This window comes from Arachis ipaensis, chromosome B2, assembly GCF_059453495.1.
Source record: "Arachis ipaensis isolate K30076 ecotype BB chromosome B2, ASM5945349v1, whole genome shotgun sequence".
Lineage (NCBI taxonomy): Eukaryota > Viridiplantae > Streptophyta > Magnoliopsida > Fabales > Fabaceae > Arachis > Arachis ipaensis.
In genome coordinates this window covers 117,509,816-117,524,685 of record NC_142437.1, presented here as the reverse complement: position 1 = coordinate 117,524,685, position 14,870 = coordinate 117,509,816, and the positions used below count along the sequence as shown (strand labels likewise).

Sequence of the window (14,870 nt, the reverse complement as noted above, 5' to 3'; positions counted from 1 at the left end):
AGCGCTAAAGTGGCGGTTCCACCTCCACGTAGGCAACCTTAAACGGCTAGCTGATGTGGAATATCATCAAAGAATCCCAAATTAGTCCCTGGTACCAATTATAAACCCTAAAGTTGTTCTTCCTTCTTCCTCTATGAATTAGTTCGTCGTCCAGCTCAAGCTCTTCGGCTTCTACCCTGTGGTTGGTCTGACTGTTGTTCGATTTCGTCCTGTTAGTCTTCTTCTTCGTCCTCTCCCACCATGAGTGACAGTCACGCTTCTGGAAGGTCGAATCACTCATCTGCGACCGGAAACTGGAAAAAGAACAATGTGTGTAGCTGGCGTTCAGCAGTTCCAAAGTGGTGCAGTTGTGGGTGCAGGCCTGTCCTTCGGTGGTAAGGGACGGAGACTCATCCTAATAAGTCGTTCTTCGGGTGTCTGAATTATAATGTGAGTATATTTACTGGCTGAAATTTCAAGTGTTGGTTAGTTGAGGTAGTTGTTTGATAAAGTTGATGCATATTTGCAGACTAGTGGAAAAAATTGGTGTGGGTTATTTATCTGGACAGATTCTGTACAGGATGAGGTGCTGGTGAAGTCTGATGAAGAAGATGAGCATGGTGGGATGAAGATGAACATTGCATGGAAGGTGGACAAACTGGAAGCAGATGTGAGAAATGTAAAAGTGATGGTCCAAGTGCTTGGTTTAGGGGTATTCGTATTATTTGTGTTTGTGTTGATGTTAATGTTGAAGGTTTGATTAGTACAGAACCAGTGTAATCCGTTTTATGAACAATGTAATTGATATTAGATTGATTTTGATATATTGAATGATTGTGTTGTTTGGTGGGTTGTAACTATTTGGTTTTGTTTTTGTAAACAGAACTGAACACCCAATTATGTTATGGATAAGCAACAAATGCGAAAGCTTACATAGGGCATAATTCATAACTGAATGACAATAACACTAGTTCATATAAAAATCTGCAATAATGCAGTGATCACAATAACAAGCAAAAAAATACTGAGCATTATTTCAGCTATATTCCAGCAACTTAGTTAGTATTTAGAAGTTGCAGAGGTGTCTATGAATCACCATGACCAAACAAAAAAGACAAAGATAATTATTTCACAAAACACACAAACTTTCAGAATTTCAACCTAAAGCTATGAACATAATCACTTCTTTCTTGGCGGTTTGAACCCTGGAGTGGGCACAAACTTGAGGAAGTTGGCCAGCCGTGCTGCAGTTGCATCACTAGTCCCTCCATTGGATTTAATGATGCAGAGCCAATTAGAGTATGTGACCTTCTTCTAAGTGGCAGTTTCCCAGGTCTTGTAAGTGTCTTCCTCTTTTGTTCATGCTCCTGCAATGCAGACAGTAATAAAGCCTAGAAAATAAGATGAATGTCAAATAATAAAAATACATTACATGAAGAATTATTGTACAGAATACCTTTTGGGAGTTTTCGGCTTCAGAGTATGAGGGCTGAGACAGATCAATCTCAGCCTGCTGGATATCCACTTCCACAAGAGTGGCAGGATCAGGGGCAGATGCAGTAGTAGTAGCAGACGCTGTTGCAGTTTCAGATCCTGTAGCAGTAGCAGAGGCAGTTGCAGCTTGAGTTGCATTAGAAGTAGTTGTTGTAGCTGCCGCAGAGGCAGTTGCAGTGACATTCTGAGCAGCAGCCTTAGGGTCTTTAGCAGCAGCCTTCTGCAGCTTCAGCAGCTTTCTTCTTCTCACACCCTCTTTTTGTATGACCTTTCTGCAAGCAATACTTACAAGTGAATGGTCGTAGTTGTCTCTTCATAGTGGTAGCTGGATTTGATTTCTTTCTAGACTGACCTCCTTCATCCCCATCCTTCCTCCTCTTGGTTTGGAGCTGTCCCGGTTTTCTCTTAACCAATGGTGCCAATGGTCTATTGTTCTCAGATCTTTCCCATAATTGTTAGCCAGGTAAAGGGTTTATGTGGTGGGAGCAAGTGGCTTTGTACGACTCCATTGTCAGGAGCTTGTGGTAGAAATCCTCTGGCCACTTGTTCACTCTAGCAATAGCAGCACAAGCGTGAACACATGGGATTCCTACAACAACATAAACAACAATAACGATTTGGTGAATAGTTAATTTGGTTCACTAGGCAGACTACTTAAATAATTAATTAACAGTTAAATATATTACCAGTTAGCATCCAAAACTGACAAGTACATAGCTTTTTCCCCAAATTCACTACATGGTGCGTAGGGTGTCCATGTACCTCGAACTCCTCGTATCCGGTGTCTCCAGCCCAGATTGGTTGCCACTGCCTAGATTCCTTCCTTAGCTTCTCCAGTCTGCTCTTGATCACTAGGAGAAGTATCCCCATATGATTATCCAGCTTCACTTTATTTTTGGCCATTGTCCTCATAACGAACATCCTAACCTCTTCAAGCAGTGTGATTATAGGCTTCCTCCTAGCTTCTTAATATTTGCGTTGAATATTTCGCACGCATTGTTACATATTGAGTCTAACTTTGACTTGTGATTGAACTGAGATCATCTCACACATCTCTCTTAGGTATGCATCACTGTTTAACTTCCTCAATCCCTCCCCTATGCTCTTTTTAGGTACAAGCCACCAAACTTCCTTCATTCTGTCATAACCTAGCTCCTATAGTTTCTCAAGTAAAATACATCCAGCATATCCACCTCAACATCACCCAAGCAGTTTCTGTTGTCAGAATAGTAACCAATCTTTCCATCCACACCCTTTTCAAAAGTTCCTCCATGATGAAACATGTCTAGTATTTCATCCATCTGCAAGATACGTAAACAAACAAATTAAACACATGCAACACTAACTTCTGACCATAACTAGACAACCGTATCATTAGAGAAAAGAGCCCTTGTTGGATACATAAAAAAAAACAGAGCAACACAAGCTCCATGCTAACATCGTAAGCACAAAAAACCTAACAACATAGAAATCTCAACAAAACACCAAATGAAGATGAAATCTCCTTCAATCAACACATCACGTGAAGAGCCATCAATGAAACCCAAAAAAAAAATTTTAAATTTCAACTACACACTGTATTTTTAACCTTGTTGATGCTGACGATGATGATACCCTCTGGATCACCAACTTTCTATGATTGGCGTCCTTCCTTCTCCTGCCAATAAACTCAAAAAAGTACTAACCAGAACGTGCCGTAGTGTGACAACATTCTCTGGACGAAAGGGAGAAGAAACGTTTGAAGAGAAGTAGAAGAAAGACTAACGAGTAATCAACTCTTTCCCTAAGCAACGTTTCAATTCCCCTCCATCATAAAACGACACCGTTTTGATTCATCAACCCCTCTAAGCAAAATGACGTCGTTCGGGCAGCTTACGTGGAGGTGAAACCGCCAACTCAACGTTCCGGCTGCTGAGTCATGTCGGAATTGAGTGGAAGGACCAAGATTTTACACAGAGCTTAAATTGAAAGGTACATTTAGAGCATCTCAAAATTAAAGACAACATTGGTGCACAGACCTAATTTGAGGGACCATCGTGGGATTTACTCCAAGTAAGAGAGGTGAGTTTTCAATTTAACCCTGAAATGCTGAAAAGTGAAAACTCAATCCAAATAGTCTCAAGTCTCACCTCTCTACCTCACTCACCGCAGTTCCGCGCTGTCACCGCCGAACACAACTGCAGCCAACGACGGAGGAAGTCACTCGTCGATCCCCTCGCCGGCTCCTCTGCCTCTTCTCCGCGCCGCCAGTGTCTGCTCGCCTCTGCCTTCTCCGTCCGTGTCTCCCGGCTGCCTTGACTCCGCCGTGCCTCGCATGTCTCTGCCTCCGCCTCGTGCCTCGTCTGCCTCATCATTGTGTTGGCTCCTCTGCAGGCTTTGCTCTGCTCCTTTTCGAAGCTCTGCTTCTGCAACGACCCCAAGTTGGAAAACCGTTCCTCTCTCTGTTTTTGACTTTTTGCTTCTGCAGTGTAGTGTTGGTGAGTTTTTTTGTTTTTAGTTATTCTTATTAATTTTTTATCCTGGATTTTTGTTGTTTTAATGTAGCTTGAAGGACCATGGAGGTTGCTCTTATTGATCGTACCTTCAATCATTGCTTTTTCTGTTCTTTTTGTGTCTTCTTGTTTTCTTTGTTTTGTGGCGTCTTGTTTACTAACTCTCATGCAGCGGTGGTGTTTGGTTGGTTGTCTTGTGGTTCTTTTATGATGTCTTTAGTTTGGCTTGTTCTGGTTTTTCGAATGTTCTTGTTTTTTGTATTGGTGCTGTTCCTCACTTCCAATGTTGGATCTATCAAAAAATGTATTGATGCTAATTGTATTTATATGTAAAATTGATTGATTTAATTTTTAATAGGTATAAATAAATTGTATTTGTATTTAAAACTAATTGATTTAATTTGTTGTTTTCTTTGTTCTTGTTCCTTTTTCGAAGCTTGTATACTAAAGTTGGAGAAGCTGAGAGAGATAATAGAACAGACGACATTTTCATTAACACTATAAAATTTGTCTCCTAGCTTGATAATCAAATGATGAAGATTCAATAAAAGGGTCTTTCTTCTGGTGTTGTGTAGCACTCTTTAATTTTTTCAGTAGATTAATCACTTTGCAATTGTTTGATTTGGAGGTCAGTGATAATAAATAAGAGTTTGTTTTAAAAAGAGAGAGAATGGAAAGGTTCTAGCAGTCTTAAGTTTCAACATGAAATTTTCATTTGAGTTATAGTTTTTTAGTGATATTTGTCTTGTTTTTCATTCACGAAGGGTCTTCTATGTTATGTTCTTTGGCCTTTTTGTTTTTCTTTGCTTGTTTAGAACAAAGATGCTAAAAGTGCAAAAAAAGAGTGACTGTAGAAGATATATTGTGGCACATAAACGGATGTTTTCTTTTTCTTGATTAATCTCTGGATAATTGATTATTTAAGCGAGACCAGGTCAACAAGTTTAGCCTGTGATCCACCGATTGAACTTGTAATTCAGTAATCCAGTATTTCGACCGGTTCGGTTCTTATAACTATGATTTTAGGACCTTCAATTTGGTGTTTTCTTTCTGTTTTATTTATTTATCTTTTGGTTGCTGTAATTCGCTTTTCAGATTAAATTGATACATTGCTGCAATTTTTATCAGATCTCATCATTCACGCCCTTACCCAATCGCTCAATCTGAGACTGACTCTCCCTTCCCTCCTCCTTGCAGCCGTCCACACTCAAGGCCTCACCTCTGTTTCTTCTTCCTCTTCTCGTGCTTCCTTATTCCGTTTGTCGTTGCCATCGTCGTCGCAGGTGTCAGCATCCGATTCGTGTTCTTTCCGTCTGCCTCTGCTCATGCTTCTTGAGTCTGGGTTACTGTCTGCCTCTTCATATTCCGGTTCGTTGTTGCCGCCCTCTGCTTTGCCTTGCTCGGGTTGGCTTTCTGCCTCTGCTCCTCTAGGATTTTTATAGTGAAAATATACACGTTAACTAATTTAGTTCATAATTAGTTGGTAATTAATTAAAATATATAATCTTTTATATTGTTAGTGCACTTGTTCAGTGAGTGTGTAAAGAGAGTCTTGTGCGCAAAAGCAATTCAGTGTAGGGAATAAGGTCAATTCACTGCCTTAAAAATCAACCTTCATTCATGGCCTTAAACAGTGGCCCTCAGAGTCTCTCATCACAAGTGTTTACCAAGGAGCGTTTCATTCCAATCTCCAACTTCAGCTCTAACCCCTGTGCTGTTCTCAGGTGCTGTTCCCAAAACAATTTTTTTTTTACTACTTTTGTGTGTCACTGTTTTTGTTCATGTTCTCATAACCTATTTAATTCAGGGAGTTATGGTCTGAGAAGACAGATAATCATACAAGGGTTCAAGAGCTCCACCAAAATGAGAAACCCAGATCAAGGAATTCGTGTAAAAGAGCCAAAGACATGGCTAATCTCATCAATTATAAACCTTGGTCAAATCAGTTGCTGTCTTCATTCACTACCCTTCTTTCCAAAACCAATGTGCTTCAGACTTTATGCCATATCAAGGAACCTTCCAAGGCCTTTCGGTTCTTCAAGTGGGCACATGAAATGGGTTTCCCGCACAGTGCTCAATCCTACTTCATGATGTTGGAAATCCTTGGTCGTCAGAGGAATCTCAATGTTGCTAGGAATTTTCTGTTTTCCATTGAGAAAAAGTCCAATGGGGAAGTCAAGCTTGAGGATAGGTTCTTCAATAGCTTAATTAGAAGTTATGGTGAAGCCGGCCTCTTCAAAGAATCCATTAAGCTTTTTGAGACTATGAAGTCAACTGGTGTATTACCATCTGTGGTCACATTCAACAGTGTTTTGTCTATATTGCTAAGGCGGGGCCGGACCAATATGGCAAGAGCTGTGTACGACGAAATGCTTGGGACATATGGTGTCACTCCAGATGTGTACACATACAATATTTTGATCAGAGGGTTTTGCAAGAATTCCTACATTGAAGAAGGGTTTAGGTTCTTTAAAGAGATGATGAGCTTTGATTGCGATCCGGATGTTGTTACATATAATTCACTCGTTGATGGCTTGTGTAAAGCAGGGAAGGTTAGTATAGCGCATAACTTAGTGAATGGTATGAACAAGAAATGCAAAGATTTGAATTCTGATATTGTGACTTACACAACTTTGATTAGAGGGTATTGTATGAAACAAGAAGTAGATAAAGCATTGTTTATTCTTGAAGAGATGACTAGTAGGGGGCTAAAGCCAAATGTAATTACGTACAATACTCTGATAAAAGGATTATGTGAGGCACAAAAGTTGAACAAGGTAAAGGATATTTTGGGCCAAATGATGGGAGATGGGACTTTCATACCAGATACATATACCTTCAATATATTAATTCATGCACATTGTTCTGCAGGAAACCTCGATGAAGCATTTAAGGTGTTTGAAAACATGAAAAACCTTCAAGTCCCAGCAGATTCAGCCTCGTACAGTGTTCTGATTCGGAGTTTGTGTCAGAGAGGTGACTATGATGCAGCAGAGAAGCTGTTTGATGAATTATATGAGAATGAAACTTTGTTAAGTAATTATGGTTCCAAGCCGATTGCTGCCTCATATAGTCCTATTTTTCAATATTTGTGTGAACATGGGAAAACTAAGAAGGCTGAGAAGGTACTTAGACAGCTAATGAAAAGGGGAACACAAGATCCCCTATCATATAAGACCGTGATTATGGGGCACTGTAAAGAAGGAGCATATGAAAATGGTTATGGGATTTTGGTATGGATGCTAAGAAGAGATTTTGTTCCTGATTTTGAGATATATGATTGTTTGATTGATGGTTTTCTTCTGAAGGATAAGCCTCTTCTTGCAAAGGAGACTCTAGAGAAAATGCTAAAGAGCTCCTATAAACCCAAAACATCTACCTTGCATTCTATATTGGCAAGACTTTTGGAAAAAGGTTGTGTTCATGAGTCTACCTCCCTTATTGTCATGATGCTGGAGAGAAATATTAGACAAAATATAAACCTGTCAACTGAGAATTTACTGCTCCTTTTTGGTTCTGGACTGCGAGATAAAGCATTTCAGATCATTGAGTTGCACTATAAGAATGGATACCGTGTTAAAATAGAAGTGGTTCAATTCCTTTGCCAAAGAGGAAAGCTACCAGAAGCATGCAAGCTGTTGTTGTTTAGTATGGAACATCATAGAAATATTGATATTGACTTGTGTAATTCAGTTATTGCGGGCCTTTGTAAAATTAACAAGGTTTCAGAAGCATTTAATTTATGCTATGAATTAGCGGAGAAAGGTTTACATCAGGAACTGATATGCCTAAATGATCTGATAGCAGCTCTAGAGGCAGGAGGGAGATTAAAGGAAGCTGCATTTATATCGAAGAGAATGCCAAGAGTCGACCTAAAGTGAGTTAAATTCACTTCTTTTTCAGTCTTTTGTTCTCATCTGTTCCATTTTGATCATATATTGATAGCATAATAAGCTTCTGATGCTGCATAGTTATGTCTGTTTCATCTTTAGAATATTTTTGTTTGACACAAACAAAATTGATCTAAAACATTTGACAGATAAGGTGCTAGGGACAGTTATTTGTGGATGGTAGTTTCTGAGTGAATGTAGACCGGAGAAGCTTTTGCGCAGAAGCAGATAAGCCCAGTGTCCAATAGATCCATTGTAATGGCAAGTAACATTATACTTTACGCATTGTTCAGTTTCTTTTTCTTGATTAACCTCCTCATGTTAATTGTTGTAATCAAGCCAAGTTTGTGGCAGATATTAAGTTTTAAAACATATCCAATTTGTTGAAAACTTACTCCATTTCCGCTGTTGTGTTTACAGGTCTTCTAAAGTACATAGTGGTAGGACCTTTTTCTTTGTGAGAAGCCATGTCTGCTGTTTCTGCTGAGAGCCGAAAGGGTTAAGGTGATATTCTCTTCAAGATTGAAGTAGAACAAGATGTACTTATTTCCCATAATTTGGTGAAGTTAACTGGTATTTCAGCAGGAATAAGACCTGTAGACATAAACCTAAGAAAGGACTTAAGATTTAATTGTTTGTAAATATGACTTGTATATAATAGAAAGTAACTACATTGTTTGATCTATATAATTGACCCGTTTGCTAACTAAAGATGAGTTGGTCTTCAAATTGATCAAAATAGAAAATCGAACATTATTGGTTGTTAAGGTTAGTTCAGGTTTAGCTGCTGATTTCAGGGCTTCATGCTCTAGTAGTAGTAGTAGATCCATATTATAATTAAAATTAGTTCAGGTTTAGTTGATCTATATATGAATGCATAGGAATTATGAAACTATTATAAATAAATATAAAGTAATATATTATGAAGTCATTATTGCAAAATGAACTTCATGATGATTGGATGAACATGCATAACAATTTATTTGCTGAAATTTCTGAGCATAACTCAAACAAAAATGTTGCCTTTCCAATGTATAAGCAAGTTAATATATTTTGCTGGAAATGTTGTGAATTCAATTGAGTTTTGACTGATGCTATGGATTGAGGTTGGTTGGAATTGTGAGAACCATAAAAGTGGATATATGTCCAATTTTAGGGGAGGTTATGTCAAATTTTTTTTGAAATAATATAAATGTTGAAGGATTTGTGTTGTATATATGCTGATTAATGTTAATAATATATTCTCTTTGTAGACATGACGACAGGTATTGAGTCAGAGACTATTGAGTCACATGCTTCATCTGTGCATGACACAAAGTTATCAGAAATAACAACTAAATTTGAGGTAATGGTATCATCATTTCAAAGAGATTAGTCATTTGATGATGTTTCATATCTCTGTCAAACACTGAAAGAGAGACTTTTTTTTTAGGCAGAAACAATTGGCCAAGGGCCTGATTGAGCCAGTGGAGTCACTATTTGAAGCAGGTGGAAAAGACACTTGGGTTTCAATAAGGAAGCTTCTTAAACGTGAGACTGAAGCTGCCGTAACAGAACTTTCAGCTTGTATTTCTGGTTTTGAATTGGATGAAGAAACAGTTGAAAGAATGCAACAAAGCTTAAGGGACTATGCAAAACAAATAGTGGCAAATAAAGCAAAAGAAGAGTCAGGAAAGATTCTGATTCGCATGAAGGATAGGTAACAATATTTTCTAAATATAAATCTTGTCAATTCTTTAATCTATGTACCAATCATGTGTCTGTATTGCAATTTGCAAGATTTATTTTATAAATTGATTGATTTTTGGAGTTTGGGAATTGGATAGTAGTAAGGATTGAAACTAGTCATGATGCTTTGCTATGTATTTGTGAAGCCCCTGAATGATATCGGAGTGCCAGGATTTTTCAAGCAAGAGGATGTTATTATCAGTGCCAGAAATTTTCAGGACAAGAAATTAGGATAAATTATTAAAAATAAAACTTGCTCGTTATGTTGGCAGTGAATTCTAACCGGGCAGGATAAGGCCTGTTGTTATTGTCTTTTGCCCCCATTTGTTTTGTTTTTGTTTTTGTAGGATGCCTGAAGATAACATTAATATTTTATGATATATCATATTATATATTGTTGAGGATTCATAGATTTACTACTACTTCAAATCATTGCACAAATGACAAATCATGAACAAATAAATAAACCAGAAAAGACAAATCATCATATATATCATGATTCATGAGTCAACAAAAGATGAGCATTTCCATTCCAACTACTTTACATTGCATAATTACTTTAATGACCTTGGAAGTGCATAGAGAGGGAGACCCTTATCCATTTGAAGAGTAAACATGACCTTATAAGTCACACATTGTGTTTCATTTGCTAGTTTAAACCTGAAGAAGCGTAGAAGAGCCATTACCACTATTTTCATCTGTCTGTAAGAAAACTCCTTTCCTAAGCATATACGTGGTCCACCCTGCAATTACAATCATATATATAAGCAATATTAAATAGTTAGCAAATATTTTTTTTGTCAACATTTGTCTAGGAGTAATTTGTACATATATTTACAAACATTTTACACCTAACAAGCATATAATTTACACTTATATTTTTCAAAATTTTGCACATATAAATCAATATAGTTTGTAACTAAATTTTTCAGAATTTGCACACAAATTAGTAAAATTTATTTGTTAAAGACAATTTAATATTTGTGCTGGTTAAATAATAACCAAAAATACTAAAAATTGTTGGGCTCTAAAAATTTCTCTATGTATATATTAAACCTTAGCTTATATCGAAATGCTTAAGTGTTCAAACTTCAGAGAGCAAATTAAGTCATTAATTATTATATATATGTAAATTATTAGTTCACATCAATGTAAATTTTTTGTTTTTGTTTTGAATTAAATTTTTTAGATCATAAGTAGTTTTTTGTAACATTTTAAAATTTAACTTAAAAATTGGGAATAATATAAAACAAATAAATGACTTGACTTGTTCTTAAAACGCATAATGCTTTCTCAGTAAAATAATAATGTGATTTTAGACTAAGGATATGTGTTTGTGTCAACTTATTTTTATTTTAAAAATAACTTTTTTTTTACAAAAAATGTTATCAGTTTTCACATATTTGGATTATTTGTGAAAATAATAAAATTTCAATAATTTTTTTATTTTTCAAAATAAAAAATAGTAATTTTGGAAGAAAATAATCAAATTTTAACCTTTTTTGTTAATTATATAAAATATTTTTGTGCTAGAAAATCATAATACTCAAAAGATGAACAAGGTAACGTAACCATACTGATCTAATTGTATATCTCTTGAACAAATTAAATTAGTAGGGCCTAGCCAAATTTTTTTATTTTGAATATTCTTATTTATATGATATATATGTAATAGCTAGTACGTGTCTGTATTTAGTGTTATATATATATATTGTTATATTAACTAAATGAAAGGAAAAGATGGTACGAACATGGAAAGCTACGAATTTGAATGGAGATTGAGGTTGAAAAACTCCATGATGGAGCCATCTTTGAGGAAGAAATTCTTCAGCATCTTCACCCCAAATGGAAGACATTCTTCCCATAGAATATGTTAAGTAGTACACTCCATCTCCCTTCTTCACTTTGTATCCATCTGGCAGAATGTCTGCTTCATTTGCTGTTCTTCCATCCTATATTTTTGAAAAATCATTGAATCTTAGAGATATAATCATTTATGGCATCTTTTTTAATTAGTTTAAATTTTTGAAAAAAAGTGACATTATGATATAGTATCAGACTTCTATATCTAAAAATTTAGATTATGATCCTTGATAAATCTTAAAAGATTAAAAAAATTATAAGACAAATAAAAAGAGAAAAGAATGTCTATCTAAAAAAAAATTAAATAGCTTTATTTTTTTTAAAATGAGTAGAGATTAAAGTGGATGAGTAGCAAGTGTGAATAAAGAAGAGATAACTGAAGATAGTTTTGATCAAAATCATAAAAGTTAGTATATATTTATACAAAAATGATATTTGTACATCAATATCAGCCACAAAATCAGTCACCAATATATTTGTGTATAAATATATATATGGTTTAATTTATTTTCAATGTGTATATATTTCAACATATATTTTATACTCATGGCTAATTTTGATTGCTGATTTTGGTATACACATTATAGTCAATACTTATATATTATACCAGAGGGACAGCAGGGTAGAGTCTCAATGTCTCTGTCAATGCAGCATGAAGATAATGCATTTTATCAATGGTATCATCTGTTAAATTGGACACAAACTCATCAATGTTTTCTTCTCCTTCATGGCTACTATAACAAGTGACATTATCTCTCACTTCTTGTGCAATCTTTTCCTGAAGAAGAGGGTTCTTGCAAAGCATGTAGAAGAACCATGTGAGAGTATTTGCACTTGAGTCTTTTCCAGCTAACATAAAGTTCATAATTATATCCCTCAAATACTTATCTGTCATAGTTTTTGGATCCTTCTTGCTCTCCATCAAAAACCTTGACAGTATATCCTCTTTAACATTCTGAAATTAAAAGGGTGTACTAATACTACATTAGATTTTGAATTACTATAGCATTGTTAATCCAACAAATTAAACTCTTACCATTAAAGATAAAATAAATTGTCACTAAAAATATATATTTTTTGTACTATTTGATAGTATAACATAAATCTTCTTGACTATATTTTTGTGCCCTTAAAATTAGAGTGGATAATTACTTACTCACGTGCGTGAACAAGAAAATAATAGTCATCATAGATTTAGAAAAGAGATAAGAAATTGGTCAACTCACAGAAGAAGACTCTTCTTGTTGAACTGTCAATTGTGCTTTTCTGGCCTTAATTATTCCATGGACAAAATCATCCATTAATTTAACCTTTTTCTTAAGGGTAGCTTCACTACCAATGTTAAGGAACCTCTTGATCTTCCAAAATGGATCAACATAGCGCCAATAGATCAATGCATTTGATTCATCAAAGGCCTTCATGAACTCAACTCCTTCTTTGCTTGATTCTTCTAAGCAATTCAATTCTGTTCCAAACCCAACTTCACAAATTGAGTCCAAAGCGGATCTCATTAATAAATCCTACAAAGAAAAAAAAAACATGTTGATGTGATCATAATAAGTCCATACAGTGAAATAAAAATATTTAATAACAAAAATAAATTAGCTAAAAACTTTCAGAATTTACATTATTTAATGTTTATTAATTATTACAATAATTATTAAATATTAAATAAAATAAGTTTTAATTTTTTTTTTCTTAGCATTACCGAAAATAAAATTTTAGCATTTGAAAAAGGAACTTTAATATAGTAAATCCTATTACAGGTTAATTATCCAATTTTAAAGTCACCAAAAAAAAAATTATCCAATTTTAAAACTTTTGTATATGGGGTTTAATATATGGATTTTATTTTATTGGCAACTTTGATATAATAATAGAATATAATAACAAAACAAATAGTGCAACCTTGGGATTATAAATTCACTCGAAAATATCATCACTATATATAAACAAAAAATCAAAATAAGTAATACATAAATTTATATGCTGTATACAACCAAAATCATTTCCAAGAGTAAAAGGACTTGGAGAAGGCTCAAGTTCTTGTTTTCTCTCTTTTTTTTTTCCCTCAGATTTTAATACTTGCTTCATAGTCTGATGTCAAAAACTTCCACAATTTTTATTTTAGCTATTACAAAAAAGTGACAACTTTTTTTATATATAAATTTGGAATTGTTTCCATGAATAACTTAGACGGATTTAATACAAAACATTGATGATAGTATGATACACACAACAAATTAAGCTAATAGAATGATATCACAACTTTATAGTAAAAATCTAACCACTTACTTGCAAATCAAAAGCCACACCTTGATGAGAAAATTCAGATAAAACTCTAACAAACTTAGAAGCATTCCTTCTAAAAACAGAGCAACTAAAGTCCCTAAGAACTCTTGTGGAAAATTCATAGCTAGCAAGCTTCCTTTGTTGCCTCCACTTCTCACCATCAACAGCAAAAATCCCTTCACCAAAAAGATCACTCAAAACATCTTGATTGTACTTCCCTTTTGAGTACTTATCAAACTTTGTTTTCAATATGTGCTCCACGTTTCTCGTGTCCACCGTGTACAATTCGCTCTGATCCGGCGTGAGTAGCCGGAAAGTCGGATTCGTCTTGGCCAGTTCTGTATGGTAGTCATGGAGGTTCTTGAAGTGGAGGAGTTGGTTAAACACTGTGCCTTTGCATGGGGCATAGTTTGAGTTACCTATGGATTTTCCTTTTAACATCATGAAACATAAGCCTAAGAAGAGACATAGAAAAGAAAAGGGTATGAAAGTCAACATGGTGGATAAAACTTCCATTGTTGTGTGTGTGTGATCAAAGGTGAAATGGTTTTGTATATTTCTGTAGGTGAAGGGATTTGAGGTCTATTTATTTGTTGAAAATTAAATGATGAAAACAGCTTAGCCAATAAGACAAATTGCTTCAAAGTAATAATTTTCTTTTTTAGTAGTAAGAATTTAATTTATATATTGTTACATCGGATAAAATATTTTATTCCATCACTCGTTTGTCGTTAATTTCAAAGCCCTACAAATACAAATTATCTAATTAATGGCAATTCAAAACTCTTTTACTTTAATTATATATTGTTGCTTTAACAATCAAACATTTTAAAATTCTATATTATATATAGTCAAGTGATTTGTTTTTATGTACAAAAGAAATGTTTTAAAAAAAATTATTAGTCACCTTTCATGTCTAACAGTGACATTAAACTTTGTCTATTTCTTATTGGTATGTTTGGACTTTGTTTGTAATTAAACAAATGGGTGCAGATACTGATTTGGTGGAAAAAGTAATTTTATAAAGAATATATAGATAGCACAATTCATAATTCATGATTGTTTGTTTAAATTATTATTAGTAGTGGTGGTTAGCTTTCTGAAATTTTTCAACATTATAATTAGCATTAGT

The 14,870-nt window shown here is 34.7% G+C and overlaps 2 protein-coding genes and 1 pseudogene across 9 annotated transcripts; 2 read left to right on the top strand and 1 right to left on the bottom strand.

The window, feature by feature from the left end:
• The first annotated feature begins 3,402 nt into the window (after positions 1 to 3,402).
• Positions 3,403 to 9,978, top strand: LOC107625996 (pentatricopeptide repeat-containing protein At1g02060, chloroplastic-like). Of its 8 annotated transcripts, none has more exons than XR_015904935.1 (8): positions 3,405 to 3,950; positions 5,163 to 5,369; positions 5,486 to 5,689; positions 5,773 to 7,842; positions 8,005 to 8,116; positions 8,276 to 8,359; positions 9,109 to 9,200; positions 9,292 to 9,978. XR_015904935.1 is itself a non-coding variant. In XM_088503979.1 (3 exons), the coding sequence occupies exons 2-3, from the start codon at positions 5,586 to 5,588 to the stop codon at positions 7,844 to 7,846; spliced, it is 2,178 nt and encodes a 725-aa protein (XP_088360105.1). In that variant the 5' UTR covers positions 3,403 to 3,950; positions 5,094 to 5,585. The 8 variants fall into 8 exon arrangements, 1 of the variants encoding a protein (XP_088360105.1); XR_015904930.1 differs by having other exon boundaries at positions 5,094 to 5,369; positions 9,288 to 9,978; XR_015904931.1 differs by having other exon boundaries at positions 5,094 to 5,689; positions 9,288 to 9,554; positions 9,730 to 9,978.
• On the top strand, positions 9,111 to 9,961 carry LOC148575351 (protein ROOT HAIR DEFECTIVE 3 homolog 2 pseudogene; annotated as a pseudogene).
• A 59-nt stretch (positions 9,979 to 10,037) lies between the features above and the next one.
• LOC107625997 (cytochrome P450 704C1) lies at positions 10,038 to 14,326 on the bottom strand. The gene is made up of 5 exons (XM_016328757.3): positions 13,742 to 14,326; positions 12,673 to 12,966; positions 12,054 to 12,401; positions 11,335 to 11,535; positions 10,038 to 10,326 (listed from the first exon to the last, which is right to left on the bottom strand). Exons 1-5 carry the CDS (start codon positions 14,252 to 14,254, stop codon positions 10,138 to 10,140), a joined length of 1,545 nt encoding a protein of 514 aa, XP_016184243.1. The 5' UTR covers positions 14,255 to 14,326; the 3' UTR covers positions 10,038 to 10,137.
• Positions 14,327 to 14,870: the final 544 nt, after the last annotated feature.

Coding starts and splice junctions, on each gene's coding strand:
- LOC107625996 (XM_088503979.1), top strand. CDS start 5,586: ATGGCCTTAAACAGTGGCCCTCAGAGTCTCTCATCACAAGTGTTTACC. Junction 5,690..5,772: donor AACCCCTGTGCTGTTCTCAG/GTGCTGTTCCCA, acceptor TATTTAATTCAG/GGAGTTATGGTCTGAGAAGA.
- LOC107625997 (XM_016328757.3), bottom strand. CDS start 14,254: ATGGAAGTTTTATCCACCATGTTGACTTTCATACCCTTTTCTTTTCTA. Junction 12,967..13,741: donor GTGTGGCTTTTGATTTGCAA/GTAAGTGGTTAG, acceptor TTTTCTTTGTAG/GATTTATTAATGAGATCCGC. Junction 11,536..12,053: donor TCTACCCTGCTGTCCCTCTG/GTATAATATATA, acceptor TCAAAAATATAG/GATGGAAGAACAGCAAATGA.